The sequence below is a fragment of the Heterodontus francisci genome, chromosome 34, assembly GCF_036365525.1.
Source record: "Heterodontus francisci isolate sHetFra1 chromosome 34, sHetFra1.hap1, whole genome shotgun sequence".
In the NCBI taxonomy this organism is placed as follows: domain Eukaryota; kingdom Metazoa; phylum Chordata; class Chondrichthyes; order Heterodontiformes; family Heterodontidae; genus Heterodontus; species Heterodontus francisci.
Window position 1 is genome coordinate 45436547 of NC_090404.1, and position 14019 is coordinate 45450565.

The 14019-nt window shown below is 42.8% G+C and overlaps 2 protein-coding genes across 2 annotated transcripts in view; one reads left to right on the plus strand and one right to left on the minus strand.

Moving 5' to 3' along the window:
* The window catches only part of LOC137349432 (zinc finger protein 229-like), a 188127-nt gene that overhangs the window by 39278 nt on the left and 134830 nt on the right, over positions 1 to 14019 (plus strand). The gene's annotated exons all lie outside the window — the stretch shown is intronic.
* Positions 9194 to 14019, minus strand: part of LOC137348450 (zinc finger protein 850-like) — a 75982-nt gene continuing 71156 nt past the window's right edge. Inside the window, exon 6 of the mRNA XM_068013757.1 lies at positions 9194 to 12993. Within this exon, the coding sequence (XP_067869858.1) occupies positions 12143 to 12993 (851 nt within the window). The 3' untranslated portion in view covers positions 9194 to 12142. The remainder of the gene's footprint in view (positions 12994 to 14019) is intronic.

Consider the following 14019-nt stretch of genomic DNA (forward strand, 5'->3'; position numbering starts at 1 on the left):
CCGATAAATCCCCAGGGCCTGATAATCTACATTCTAGGGTACTTAAGGAAGTGGCCCTAGAAATAGTAGATGCATTGCTGGTCATTTTTCAAAATTAGATTGGCTCTGTAACAGTTCCAATGGATTGGAGTGTAGCTAATGTCACCCCACTATTTAAAAAAGGAGGTAGGGAGAAAACAGGGAATTATAGACCGGATAGCCTGACATCAGTAGTGGAGAAAATGCTAGAGTCCATTATAAAAGATGTAATAGCAGAGCACTTGGAAAACAACGACTGAATCGGACAAAGTCAACATGGATTTATGACAGAGAAATCATGCTTGACAAATCTACTGGAATTTTTTGAGGATGTAACTAGTAGAATAGATAAGGGAGAACCAGTGGATGTGGTGTATTTGGACTTTCAGAAGGCTTTTGATAAGGTTCCACATAAGAGATTAGCATGCAAAATTATAGCACATGGGCAAGGTACTGACGTGGATAGAGAACTGGTTGGCAGACAGCAAACAAAGAGTAGGAATTTTTTTTTATTCATTCATGGGATGTGGGCATCACTGGCCAGGCTAGCATTTATTGCCCATCCCTAATTGCCCTTGAGAAGGTGGTGGTGCGCTCCCTTCTTGAACCGCTGCAGTCCATGTGGGGTAGGTACACCCACAGTGCTATAAATGGGTCATTTTCCGAGTGGCAGGCAGTGACTAGTGGGGTACCACAGGAATCCGTGCTCGGACCCCAGCTATTCACGATATATATTAATGATATAGGTGAGGGAATTAAATGTACTATATCCAAGTTTGCAGATGATACAAAGCTGGGTGGGAGTGTGAGCTGTGAGGCAGATACAGAGAAGCTCCAGTGTGATTTGGACAAGTTGAGTGAGTGGGCAAATACATGGCAGATGCAGTATAATGTGAATAAATGTGAGGTTATCCACTTTGGTGGCAAAAACAGAAAGGCAGATTATTATCTGAATGGCGATAGATTGGGAAAGGGGGAGGTGCAGCGAGACCTGGGTGTCCTTGTGCACCAGTCACTGAAAGTAAGCATGAAGGTGCAGCAGGCAGTTAAGAAGGCAAATGGTATGTTGGCCTTCATAGCGAGAGGATTTGAGTACAGGAGCAAGGATGTCTTGCTGCAATTATACAGGGCCTTGGTGAGACCACATCTGGAATATTGTGTGCAGTTTTGGTCTCCTTATCTGATGAAGGATGTTCTTGCTATGGAGGGAGTGCAGCAAAGGTTCACCAGACTGATTCTGGGATGGCGGGATGGTATGAAGAGAGATTGGGTCGATTAGGCTTGTATTTGCTAGAGTTTAGAAGAATGAGAGGGGATCTCATAGAAACCTACAAAATTCTAACAGGACTGGACTAGATGCAGGAAGGATGTTCCCGATGGTGGGGGAGTCCAGGACCAGGGTCACAGTCTAAGGATAAGGGCTAAGCCATTTAGGACTGAGATGAGGAGGGATTTCTTCACCCAGAGAGTGGTGAAACTGTGGAATTCTCTGCCACAGAAAGCAGTTGAGGCCAAATCATAAATATATTCAAGAAAAAGTTAGATATAGTTCTTAGGGCTAAAGGGATCAAGGGAGAAAGAGGGAACAGGGTACTGAGTTTGGATGATCAGCCTGATTGTATTGAATGGCGGTGCAGGCTCGAAGGGCTGAATGGCCTACTCCTGCTCCTATTTTTCTATGTTTCTCAGTGTTAGCCCAGCGAGTGACTGTCTTTCTCTTGTTGTGTTCTGTTGACTGAAGATTATTTTCTTTCTTCCTCTTGATTTCTTGTGCTGCTTCTCATGTTCAATAGCTGTTCTTTTATCCCCTTATTGGCCATCAGACCATCTTTCCAGTTTGCCCGATGGTTGGTCCAGGTCCTATGAAGTCAGTTACCACCCTACTCTAATTGAGGCTTAATGAAACATTTTGTCAATAATTGTGATAAAAACCTATGAAGAGTTCTATTCATTCTGGTTGTTATCTCCTTGGACAGTATGAATTTGTACAGAAATTGATTTTTTTTTTTAGCAAAGTTAATGAATGTTATCAGGGTCACAAAACTTTTTCTGTTGTCTTTGTGTCACTGTGACTTACAAAATCCTAAAGACACTGAATTTCTTTACAAGCTTAAGACTTAGTTTTTAAAGTTCTCTTTGGGCCTCCTTATCTCGAGAGACAATGGATACGCGCCTGGAGGTGGTCAGTGGTTTGTGAAGCAGCGCCTGGAGTGGCTATAAAGGCCAATTCTGGAGTGACAGGCTCTTCCACAGGTGCTGCAGAGAAATTTGTTTGTCGGGGCTGTTGCACAGTTGGCTCTCCCCTTGCGCCTCTGTCTTTTTTCCTGCCAACTACTAAGTCTCTTCGACTCGCCACAATTTAGCCCTGTCTTTATGGCTGCCCGCCAGCTCTGGCGAATGCTGGCAACTGACTCCCACGACTTGTGATCAATGTCACACGATTTCATGTCGCGTTTGCAGACGTCTTTATAGCGGAGACATGGACGGCCGGTGGGTCTGATACCAGTGGCGAGCTCGCTGTACAATGTGTCTTTGGGGATCCTGCCATCTTCCATGCGGCTCACATGGCCAAGCCATCTCAAGCGCCGCTGACTCAGTAGTGTGTATAAGCTGGGGGTGTTGGCCGCTTCAAGGACTTCTGTGTTGGAGATATAGTCCTGCCACCTGATGCCAAGTATTCTCCGAAGGCAGCGAAGATGGAATGAAAGTTAATACTTTTAAATTAAAGCCCATTCTTTCTAGCATGATTCTTAATTCATTAATTACAAATCAATCAAGGTCCCATTGCTTTGTAATCATTGTTTTCTGACGGGTTACTGCTCAATACATTAATTTGATTAATACATTTGCTGATACAAGAAACAAAAATGACTTGTTTAGTCATGTGTTAGTATTAAAATGGCTTACTTGACTCTGTTAGTTATTACAGAGGATACAGTGTGAAAATGGTCAAGTTAAGCTAAAATCTAGCTACCCAACCTACTTACAACTCCCCAGTTTGAGGGTGAAATATATGACAATATATTGACCCCTCACTACTTTTCATTGACTATTCCTTTCTTTTAGACATAAGAGCTGGATTCCAATGCAGTGCTTTGACAGTCTTGAGATAAGATTTCTCAAGTAACAGAGGATGGCTATTATAACAAGTATGACCATCGTTTACAAATTTCACATGTCGGTACAGTTTATGCCTGATTCCCATGATTACTATTGATTGTTTTGACATTCCCCACCGACAGATCACCTCACTCAATAATGTTCTCAACTATTAGCGCATAAATACATATAATTCAAACAATCAATCATTCATGGACTTAAAAGATTCGCCAGCTCTCCTTTTACCTGTTCTTGTGGATAATTGCTATGGATGCTAGACCTGGTACTAATTGTCCTAATCCAGATTCTACATCCCTCTTTCTGTTAATTTTACTCCCTCTGACAGGTAACATTCTATCCTGATTAATTTAACGGCAGTTTCTCCACAGAATATGTGTCAATGCCTTGATGATTCAAAATGTTGTCTCACTCTACTGGCCACATTAACCATTTCATGCCATGCTGTTTGTTAAGTAGTTGCACATGTCTGAGACCCATTCTTCAGTGAATTTCACCATGCATTTTATATGTTCGTTACTTCACATGTAACAAGTCACATCTGCACTCTTATCCCAATATCATGCCACACATTTTTGACTCTAATAATGTCCAATATATAAATTTTACTCTCAGCAATGTAAACATTGTGTGGTGGATAAAATAAAAAAAAAAGCTGCATGGGGTCAATTTCTTTGCTTTTCTCCAAGGGAGTGGAGCACAACATTCTCAGATGCATCACTTTATGTAACATTTTTGGAAAAAATTCCTGATCGAGAAAGAACTAAACTCCATTAAACCTTTTTTTTTCATTAATTATTTTGGTACCCTTAGTGATTGAAAACAACAAAAATAATTAGTAACATTATCAACTTCAAAAGGAAAACATTCCCATCAGGAAAGACAGCATTTTAGATTAATCTCCAATTGTTGCCAAACTTTTAACATCTTTTGTAAGAGGTTACTAATCCAAGGCTTTTTATTTGCTATAACCAGGATGATTCCAAATTCCAATTCACGGCAATAAAATTCAAAACTGCCAATGTTATATGAGCGTGTCTTATATCCGGAATTAAAGACTCCCTCAAAACGTGACATGATTACTTGGAAGTTCATTATGGCCACAAATGAAATTCCAGTTTTTCCAACTTAACAGGTCAATTAACCTTAATTTAAACTTAACTCGGACTTATTAACTTACAATACTTACTAACTATACACAGAACTGAATAGCATATGCTTTTTTTAAAACAAAAATATAAATTATGTCATTTTGCTTGTTCTTCAGGCGCCTTTTCAAATGACTGTGATAAAAGCAAAAGCTAAACAAAAATTTATTTAACATTCTTCCAACAAAATTCAACACCAGCCTCTCAAACAAATTTTAAACAGACAGAATCTTTCCCATATATCCTTTATTTTTCATTTTTTCTCCCTTAAACTGAATTTCAATTTTTGATGTTTGCGATTTAGCCTCATTTTAAAGAAATGGTCACTAATATGTGCCTTTAATTTGATTTTCCTGGTAGCGTTTTGAAAAGTGGATTTTGAAATTGGATTTCTGCCAGGCTTCTGCTTCAAGGCTGAAATTTTATCTCTTACAAGGCAAACCAGAGCTTTTGCAAAAGTAATTCCTTAAAAAGACAGCACTCACATTTTAAATCAAAAATGCTGGTGTAATTGTGTTTTAATATTTTGACTGATTCAACAATCGAGTTTCCCACAAAGATATAAACGTGCATAAATACGCAGATAGGATCAGTGACAAACTTCTGCTTTCAACACTAAAAACTAGACAACAAAGGATTAAAGACTTTAAGTTCTGTAAACCAGACCACAGGCTTACACAAATATGAAAAGACTTTCCCACAGCAGCTCTAACATTTAGCTGTGGAATTTTTAACTTATTTCTTTTCTCTTTAGCCATTCTCCCTAATCCAGAGTGGTAATTTTGGAGGGTCCCTTGTTTCAATCAGTGGTGGGCTTATTTCCACAGGAACAGCATTTGATGGTGCCATGGGCGAGGTGAGGGGGGTGTCCCTCATTTTAACTAGTCGGGGATAAATCATTTCTATTGCAATGATGGATTTAGCCAATCCCAGTCTGACGCACATGCCTCTGGATCAGTCTGTTGTACATCATGTATCTCACCTGCCCTAGTAATGGCTGTGACCACAGCCTACTGTCTATCTAACTTTCCTTCCAGTTCAAAAAGTTGCTGCTGGTCAATATATTCCCTAGGGGTTCCCCTTGCGTTTTCCAAATGTAACTCGAGCTTTTTAGTGGAGGGTTTACTTTGTGGATTTTCTCCCAGTCCCACCACTGGTGCATTAGGCACTGCTTGAGTTCTGATTAAGACACTAACTGGGTTTTCTGGGTATTTGGGAAATCAAGTAGCCCTGTCTCTTCACAGGGGATTTTCGGGACTTCCTCATTGTTGTTACTAAATACAGCGGAGGACCTGACGTCGAAGGAGAGGCTAGGGGAGGATATAAATTTTCACTAAATTCTGGGCCATAATCTGGGTAAGGTTCCCCCATGGTTACTGCTGCTCTGACTGCGTTTTGTTTTCCCATCTGTTTTTCTAACTGGTGAATGGTAACCTGACATTCTTGGTGATCTGCCTCTCTGGGGGCGCTAGAGCATCTCTTGAGGCTCCCTGTGAATCTTCCAGTTGTCTAGTGAGTCTGTTATTATCTTTGGTAAGGGTGTCTACCTAACACTTGACTTTCTGAAGATTCTGCAGTGTTAATCTTGCCTGAACAACATTAACCCCTCTATTGTTGCAAAATTGCCATAGCCAAGGCTACTTGACCCTGCAGAGGCTCGGTCTGATGTTGTACTGACATCTGTTTTTTCTGCTGTGCTATTCTGTCATACTTTGCTGGGGTGGCCCTGTTATCTCGCACTGTATGAGGTTGCAAACACAATCAAACTCATCACTTTATTTAACGTCCATTTCTTAGCCTGTTCGGAAATGAATTTGATTGTATTCTCAAGAGATGCTCTCGGGTCTCTGGCCAGACACTCCAGTAATAGTGTCTGTACCTGTGTACTACCACATTTTTCCTAACCTTGCTTTATACTTTATCCAAAGATCCTCTTCAGCTGGAAACATTATCTTTTTTTTTTAAATGTGGAGGCAAAAACCCTCATGCCTGCTTTCTTATATTCAACTATACCTGGTTTCAGTTGTTAGTCAGAGTCCCATCTCTGGGGTGTCAATTGTAGCTTTCGTGCTACTTTCAGGATTCAATTCAGTCCATCCAGGATGACTTGTCCGTGACTACAACAAACCACTATGGGTACAGGTTCAAGATGGAATCCAGGAGGTCAGCTGACTTCACCTCCACTCTGTAAAAGGTTACCAGGAAGAACAGAGTCCACAGCACTAACACCTGAAGAACCATGGGTTTCACCGTCCCAGACTATTGGGTTTTAAAACAAGGCTTCAGCCCTTGGGAACATGCAAATGAACCAGCAGGTGGTGACACCTGGGGGCAATGGAAAGGCCAAGTAGCTTTGTGAAACTGGACTTCCAATCTTTGCACTTTGGAGGAATGAATTCTCGGATCAGATAAATTTGACAGACTTTCTGGAGAAAAGCAGGCTGTAATGAATGAACCATCACATTGTGGCCTCAAGCAGGATGGAAGAAGAGAACCCATCGGGGTGAGGCCTCAAGGAAAGCTGTAAGAGAAGGCACCCAGCAGGGGCAGCTGGAGAGAGAGAGAGTGAACACCTGCTCTCTGAAGATATACAGTGAAAGGCTGTGGAAACTTGAACTTTGTTTTTTTTTGAAAATCCAAGTTTCCGGAGCAGTAAACAGCCCCCGGATCACCAGAAATCACATTATCCACGGATGTCCAGGTCAGAAGTGCTTGGAGAAGTGAGCAAAGGAAAATATTCCTTTCCTGAAAAGTCTGGGAGATCCAGCCTATCAAACTGGAAGGAATTTGGGACTTTTAACTGCAAAGGCTTTTGTCATCAAAAAAGACTGAGTAATGTATAAGTGTAGTGAGGGATATTCAAGTGTTGAATAAGTGAAGAAAATACCTTTGATTGTAATTTGGGGTATCAGCTCTTTCCAAAGTGTTATTTAGTTAATTGGGGATTTCTTTTAGTTTAGTTGTTATAATAAAGGACTGAAAATGTGTAATTTGTTATTGGTCTGCGGCTTCATATCTCATTTTTTATATTAACAGTCTCTGAGGTCCTAGCAACTGGAAAGTGGGATTAAGCTGGATATCTTTTTTCAGCTGACACAGACACAATGGGCTGAATGGCCACCTTCTGTGCTGTAAATTTGTTTCTGCTGACATTAATAAGCCTGTAACTTGGCTGGAGGTTAATATTCTGGATAAATGTCAAATAACTTAGCTTTGTTTCAAATACGTTGATGCAGATTTGTCGTCTTTCCCACCTGAGTGTTTAGCATCACCTGGCTGGAGCTCAGAAAGGACAATCTGGGGGAGGATCGTACAGCAGGAAAAGAACTTCAGCCTGAACACAGTCCTTCAGGATCACACTGAGAGGGACAAACGGCACTTTGGTCTTTCTCGTCTCCCTTCCTGAGTCCTGCAAGAAATGTGTCCCAGACGCTGTCTTCCATGGTTCAGAGCTCCTGGGCACGGAACAGAAGGCTCCTTTACAACGGTGTTTAGAGTCAGGAAGAACAATGGTGAATGCTGGAAACATGCTGTCAAATCTGAGATTGGTGTAAAACTGGGATCTGTGCCTGACTGAAATGGCAGGTTTCAGTTTGAAAATGACTGTGATAATTATTGTACAAAGGTTTAACATGTTTGTGTGATAGTCCTGAGTTGACCATTTTAAGGCAGGTGATAACTCATTTAAAATAGTCCCATTGAAAATAAATTGGTTAAATTCTGCATGACATCTGTAAGTACAATTATACAATAGTCAGTTAATTTCCAGATAAAGAAGAATCTGCAGTGTTGCCAGGAATTCCCAATTGATGTGTTAGTGTTAGACGGCAGGATGCACAACCAGGAACCACCACAGGGGAGCAATCCCGACAGTTACTCCAGGATCACTCCTGCTGTGAAACTCCACCACTGACTCTGCTGAAGGTTGCAGACTCGGGGAGTTTTTTCAAGGGATGGGGGCATTGCTGGCAAGGCCAGCATTTGTTGCCCATCCCTAATTGCCCCTGAGCAGGTGGTGATGAGCTGCCTTTTTGAACTGCTGCAGTCTATCTGATGTAGATACACCCACAGTGCTGTAAGGAACAGAGTTCCAGGATTTTGACCCAGCAAAGTAAAGGAACAGGTATAGTTCTAAGTCAAGATGGTGTGTGGCTTGGAGGGAAACTTGCAGGTGATGGTGTTCCCGTGTCTATTGCTCTTGTCCTTCTGGGTGGTAAAATTCATGGGTTTGGAAGGTGCCGTGGAAGGAGGTTTGGTGAGTTGTTGCAGTTCATCTTGTATCTGGTACACACTGCTGCCACTGTGTGTCAGTGATGGAGGGAGTGAATGTTGTGGATGGGGTGCTGATCAAGCGGGCTGTTATGTCCTGGATGGTGTCAAGCTGCTTGAGTGTTGGAGGTGCACCCATCCAGCTAAGTGGAGAGTATTCCATCACACTTCCAGCTTGTGCCTTGTAGATGGTGGATAGGCTTTGGGGAGTCAGGAGGTGAGTTACTCACCACAAAATTCCCAGCATCTGACCTCTTGTCGTCACAGTATTTATATGACTGGTCCAGTTAATTTTCTGGTCAATGGTAACCGCCAGGGTGTTGATGGTGGGGGATTCAGTGATGGTAACACCCTTGAATGTCAAGGGAAGATGGTTAGATTCTCTCTTGTTGGAGATCCTTGTTGCCTGGCACTTGTGTGGCACAAATATTACTGGGGAGTGGACTTTAAGAAAGCAGTGTTTCAGTATTCTGATAAATATATGGCGAAGAATCCTTGCTAAGGAATTGTCTCGGATTTTAGCTGTCAGCATAGATCGAGGGATGAATGATACCCGACTCCCCAAACTATCTTACTGTGAACACATTTTGGAACAAGATGGATTCTGTTTCCAGGAGAATAGGAATAAATATCACCCACAATTGAAGGAGACAAATGCATCTATTGGAGAAGCTAAGAGATCTTTGGAAAAGAAGATGGTGCACAATTCATCAAACCTGATCATCATATCCTTCCATTCCTTTCTCCATCATGTAATTATCTAGTTTTCCCTTAACTGTATCTCTGCTGTTCACCTCAACTACTCCCTGTGGTAACACGTTCCACATTCTTCCCTCTTTGAGTAAAGAAGTTTCTCCTGAATTCCCTATTGGATTTATTGGTGACTATCTGATATTTATCACCACTAGTTTTGGAATCGCCCACAAGTGGAAACATTTTCTTTATGTCCAGCCTGTATAACATTTTAATCATCTTAAATATCTCTATCAGATTATCCATCAGTCATCTCCTTCAGCTTGAGAAAAGAGCTCCAGCATGTTCAGCCTTTCCTAATAAGTATATCCTCTCAGTTCTCGGAACAACCTTGTAAATCTTCATTGCACTTTATCCGGTGCCTCCAAATCCTTTTGATAATAGAGACCAGAATTGTTCAGTTCTCCAAACGTAGTCAAACCAAGGTTCAATACAAGGTGGACATAAATTCACTTCTTTTCAATTCTATCCCTCTAAAAATGGACCGTCATTCTTTATTTGCTTCGAAGGCCTTATTAATCTGTGTTGCTGCTCTTGTTGGTCTGTGTATCTTTATTTATTTATTTTTTATTTCGAGATACAGCACTGAAACAGGCCCTTCGGCCCACCGAGTCTGTGCCGACCAACAACCACCCATTTATACTAACCCTACAGTAATCCCTTATTCCCTATCACCTGCAAGTCTTTGGGAGGAAACCGGAGCACCCGGGGAAAACCCACGCAGACACAGGGAGAACTTGCAAACTCCACACAGGCAGTACCCAGAATCGAACCCGGGTCCCTGGAGCTGTGAGACTGCGGTGCTAACCACTGCGCCGCCCATCTGTACCCTCGATCCCTTTGCTCCTCTCCCCATTTAGACTCTTATTTTCCAAGTTAGTATGTGGCCTCCTTATTCTTCCTACCAAAATACATCACAGCACATTTATCTATATTGAAATTCATTTTCCAATTACACTCCCATTCTGCAAGTTCAATATCTTTGTGTATTTTTTCAGTTTTCCTCAGGAGTAACACCATCTCCCAATTTGGTGTCATCCACAAATTTTGAAATTGTACTTCCAATTCCCAAGTCTAAATTGTTGATGTAAATGGTGAATCAGTGGTCCCAGCACCGATCCCTGTGTAACACCACTTCCCACCTTCCGCCAGTCTGAGTAGCTACTCTTAACCCCCACTCTCTGCTTTCTCTTTTGTAACCAGCTTGCTCTCCATAACAGTATATACAATCTGCAAGGTGCCATATGAATTAGGAGCCGAAGTAGGCCATTCCGCCCCTTGAGCCTGCTCTGCCATTCAATAAGATCATGCTTGATCTGTTTATGTTTCGAATCCAATACTCCCACTTACCCCAATAACCCTCGATTCCCTTGCCTAACAAGAATCTATCTACCTCCACCTTAAAAATATTCAATGACCTCGCCTCCACCACCTTCTGAGGCATAGAGCTCCAAAGTCGCACAACCCTCATAGAAAAACTTTGTCCTCATCTCTATCCTAAAAGGGCAGGCCCTAATTTTAACACAGTGCCCCCTGGTTCTGGACTCACCCACAAGAAGAAACGTCCTTTCAACATCCACTTTGTCAAGACTGTACAGGATCTTGCATACTTCAATCAAGTCTCCCCTCACTCTTCTGAACTCCATTGAAAATAAGCCCAGTTTGTCCAACCTTTCCTCATAAGACAACCTGCCCATTTCAGGTATCAGTCTAGTAAACGCCTCCAATGCATTCACATCCTTCCTTAAATAAGGAGACCAAAACTGCACACAGTATTTGAGATGTGGTCTCACCAATGTCCTGTATAACTGAAGAATAACATCCTTACTTTTATTTTCAATTCCTCTCATAATAAATGAAAGCATTCCATTAGCCTTCTTTATTACTTTTTGTGGCTCATACTAGAATACCTAGATCCCTCTGCATCTCCGAGTTCTGCAGCCGTTCTGTTTAAGTAATACTCTGCTTTTTTATTCTTCTTGCCAAAGTGAACTTCACATTTTCCCACATCTGCCAGATTTTGCCCACTCAACCTATCTAGATCAGTCTGCAACCTCCTTATGAGCTCTTAACAACATACTTTCCTACCTATCTTTGTGTCATCTGCAAATTTATCTACCAGGCCATCAACTCTCCTCATCTAAGTCATTGATATAAATTGTAAAAAGTTCAGGCCCCAGCACAGACCCCTGCAGGACTCCACTCGTCACATCCTGCCACTCAGAAAATGACCCATTTATGCAGACTGTTTTCTGCCAGCCAGCCAGCCAATCTTCTAGTCATACCAATATGTTACCCCCGACACCATGAGTTTCTACTTTGTGCAAAAACCTTATATGTGGCACCTTGTCAAATGCTTTCTGGAAATCCAAGTACAGTACATCAATGGGTTCCCCTTTATCCACAGTGTATGTTACTCCTTCAAAGAACTCCAAAAAATTGATTAAACATGATTTCCCTTTACACAAACCCATGCTGACTATTCCCGATTACCTTGAGTTTTTCTGAGTGCTCAGCAAGAGCCTCTTTAATAATCGATTCTACCACCTTCCCCATGACAGGTCTGTGTAGACACACACCTCCTTTTTGGCCATTCACAGAAGACTGATACACTAAAGTTGTGAAGGAGTATGCCACTTGTTTTCCTGGTTGAAGTTCATTTCCACCAAGGTGGAAGAAAATAAAAAGACAACTTAAAAACAGTTTTGTGGTTGTCCGGCATTTTTAAAAAATCGTAACTGTCAGGGGTTAAGGTCGGAAAGGGAGAAGCCAATGGTGGATTTCCGAAGCCTCAAGGTCAGAAACCCGCCATTTGGCAGAAACTGCTCATCCCCGAGTTATCTGTGAACTCGCTGGTGTGCCATCAGGAAGAATGAAGTAGTGAATCTCTTCCCACACACTGAGCAGGTGAACGGCCTCTCCGCAGTGTGAACTCGCTGGTGTGTCAGCAGGTTGGATGAAGTAGTGAATCCCTTCCCACACTCTGAGCAACTGAACGGTCGCTCCCCAGTGTGAACTCGCTGGTGTGCCAGCAGGAAGGATGAAGTAGTGAATCCCTTCCCGCACTCTGAGCAGGTGAACGGCCTCTCCCCAGTGTGAATTCGCTGGTGTGTCAGCAGATTGGATGAAGTAGTGAATCCCTTCCCACACTCTGAGCAGGAGAATGGCCTCTCCCCAATGTGAACTCGCTGGTGTGTCAGTAGATTGGATGAAGTAGTGAATCCCTTCCCACACTCTGAGCAGGTGAATGGCCTCTCCCCAGTGTGAACTTGCTGGTGTGTCAGCAGGTTGGATGAAGTAGTGAATCCCTTCCCACACTCTGAGCAGGTGAATGGCCTCTCCCCAGTGTGAACTCGCTGGTGTGTCAGCAGGTTGGATGAAGTAGTGAATCCCTTCCCACACTCTGAGCAAGTGAATGGCCTCTCTCCAGTGTGAACTCGCTGGTGCGTCAGCAGGGCGGACGAAGTATTGAATCCCTTCCGACACTCTGAGCAGGTGAACGGTCTCTCCCCAGTGTGAATGCGTTCATGTATAGTGAGGTCAGATGATCGCTTGAACCCAGTCCCGCAGTGAGAACACCTGAATGGTCTCTCGTCAGTGTGAACATGTTGATGGGACATCAGTTCAGCAGAACTTTTAGAGCAATTCTCACAGTCTGGACATTTAAAAAGTCTCTCCCCAATGTGAACTCACTGGTGTCTCAGCAGGTAGGATGATTGAGCGAATCCCTTCTCACACCCGCAGCAAGTGAGCGGCCTCTCCAGAGTGTGACTGCGTGGATGAGTTTCCAGCTCTACTGAATAATTAAATCCCTTTCCACAGTTCCCAGATTTACATGGTTTCTTCTCAGTGTGACTGTGCTTGTGTCTTGACAGGCCAGATGATCAGCTGAAACCTCATCCACACACAGAACATGTGTACAGTTTCTCCCCACTGTGATCGCTGCTTATTCCTTTCACATTCAAAATCCAGTGATATTCAGGTTACGATAAACTGCGCGACTCCTTCAGATCCTGATCTGACGTTTGCTTTGTATTTCACAGCAGCAATTCCTCCCCTTCTAAAACCCTGTGAAATTGATTTAAAACAGAAAGAAAAGGTGAGAGATCCCACAAAAACACAAAGGCAGGTTGTGAAATGGAGCTGAATGAATCTGGTAAATTATGGGGCCGGCACTCAGAAAAAGTGACCATGAAAGTTGCTGGATTGACGTACGGTTCACTAATGACTTTCAGGGAAGGGAACCGGCCACCCAATCTGGACCTACACAAGACTCTGCCTCTATGAGAGGAAAGAGTCAGGGCGAGGTGGGAGGGACAGGGAGAGCAGAGAGATTTTATACATCTGCAACTCAACCAGAACCTCCCAAACCATCAACTGCCATCATCCAGAAGGACCAAGCAAGCAGGTGTATGTGAACACCATCACCTCCAAGTTCCCCTCCAAGTCACACACTATCCTGACTTGTCTGACATCCAGTACTGGATGAACAGAAATTTCATCCATTTAAATACTAGGAAGTCTGAAGCCATTGTCTTCAGTTCCTGCTACAAACTCCACTCCCCAGCCACCATCTCAATTCCTCTCTCTGGCAACTGTCTGAAGCTAAACCAGACCATTCATAACCTTGGTGTCATATTTGACCCCAAGATGAGCTTCTGACTGCATATCAGCACCATCACTCAGACCACCTATTTCCACCTCAGTAACATCA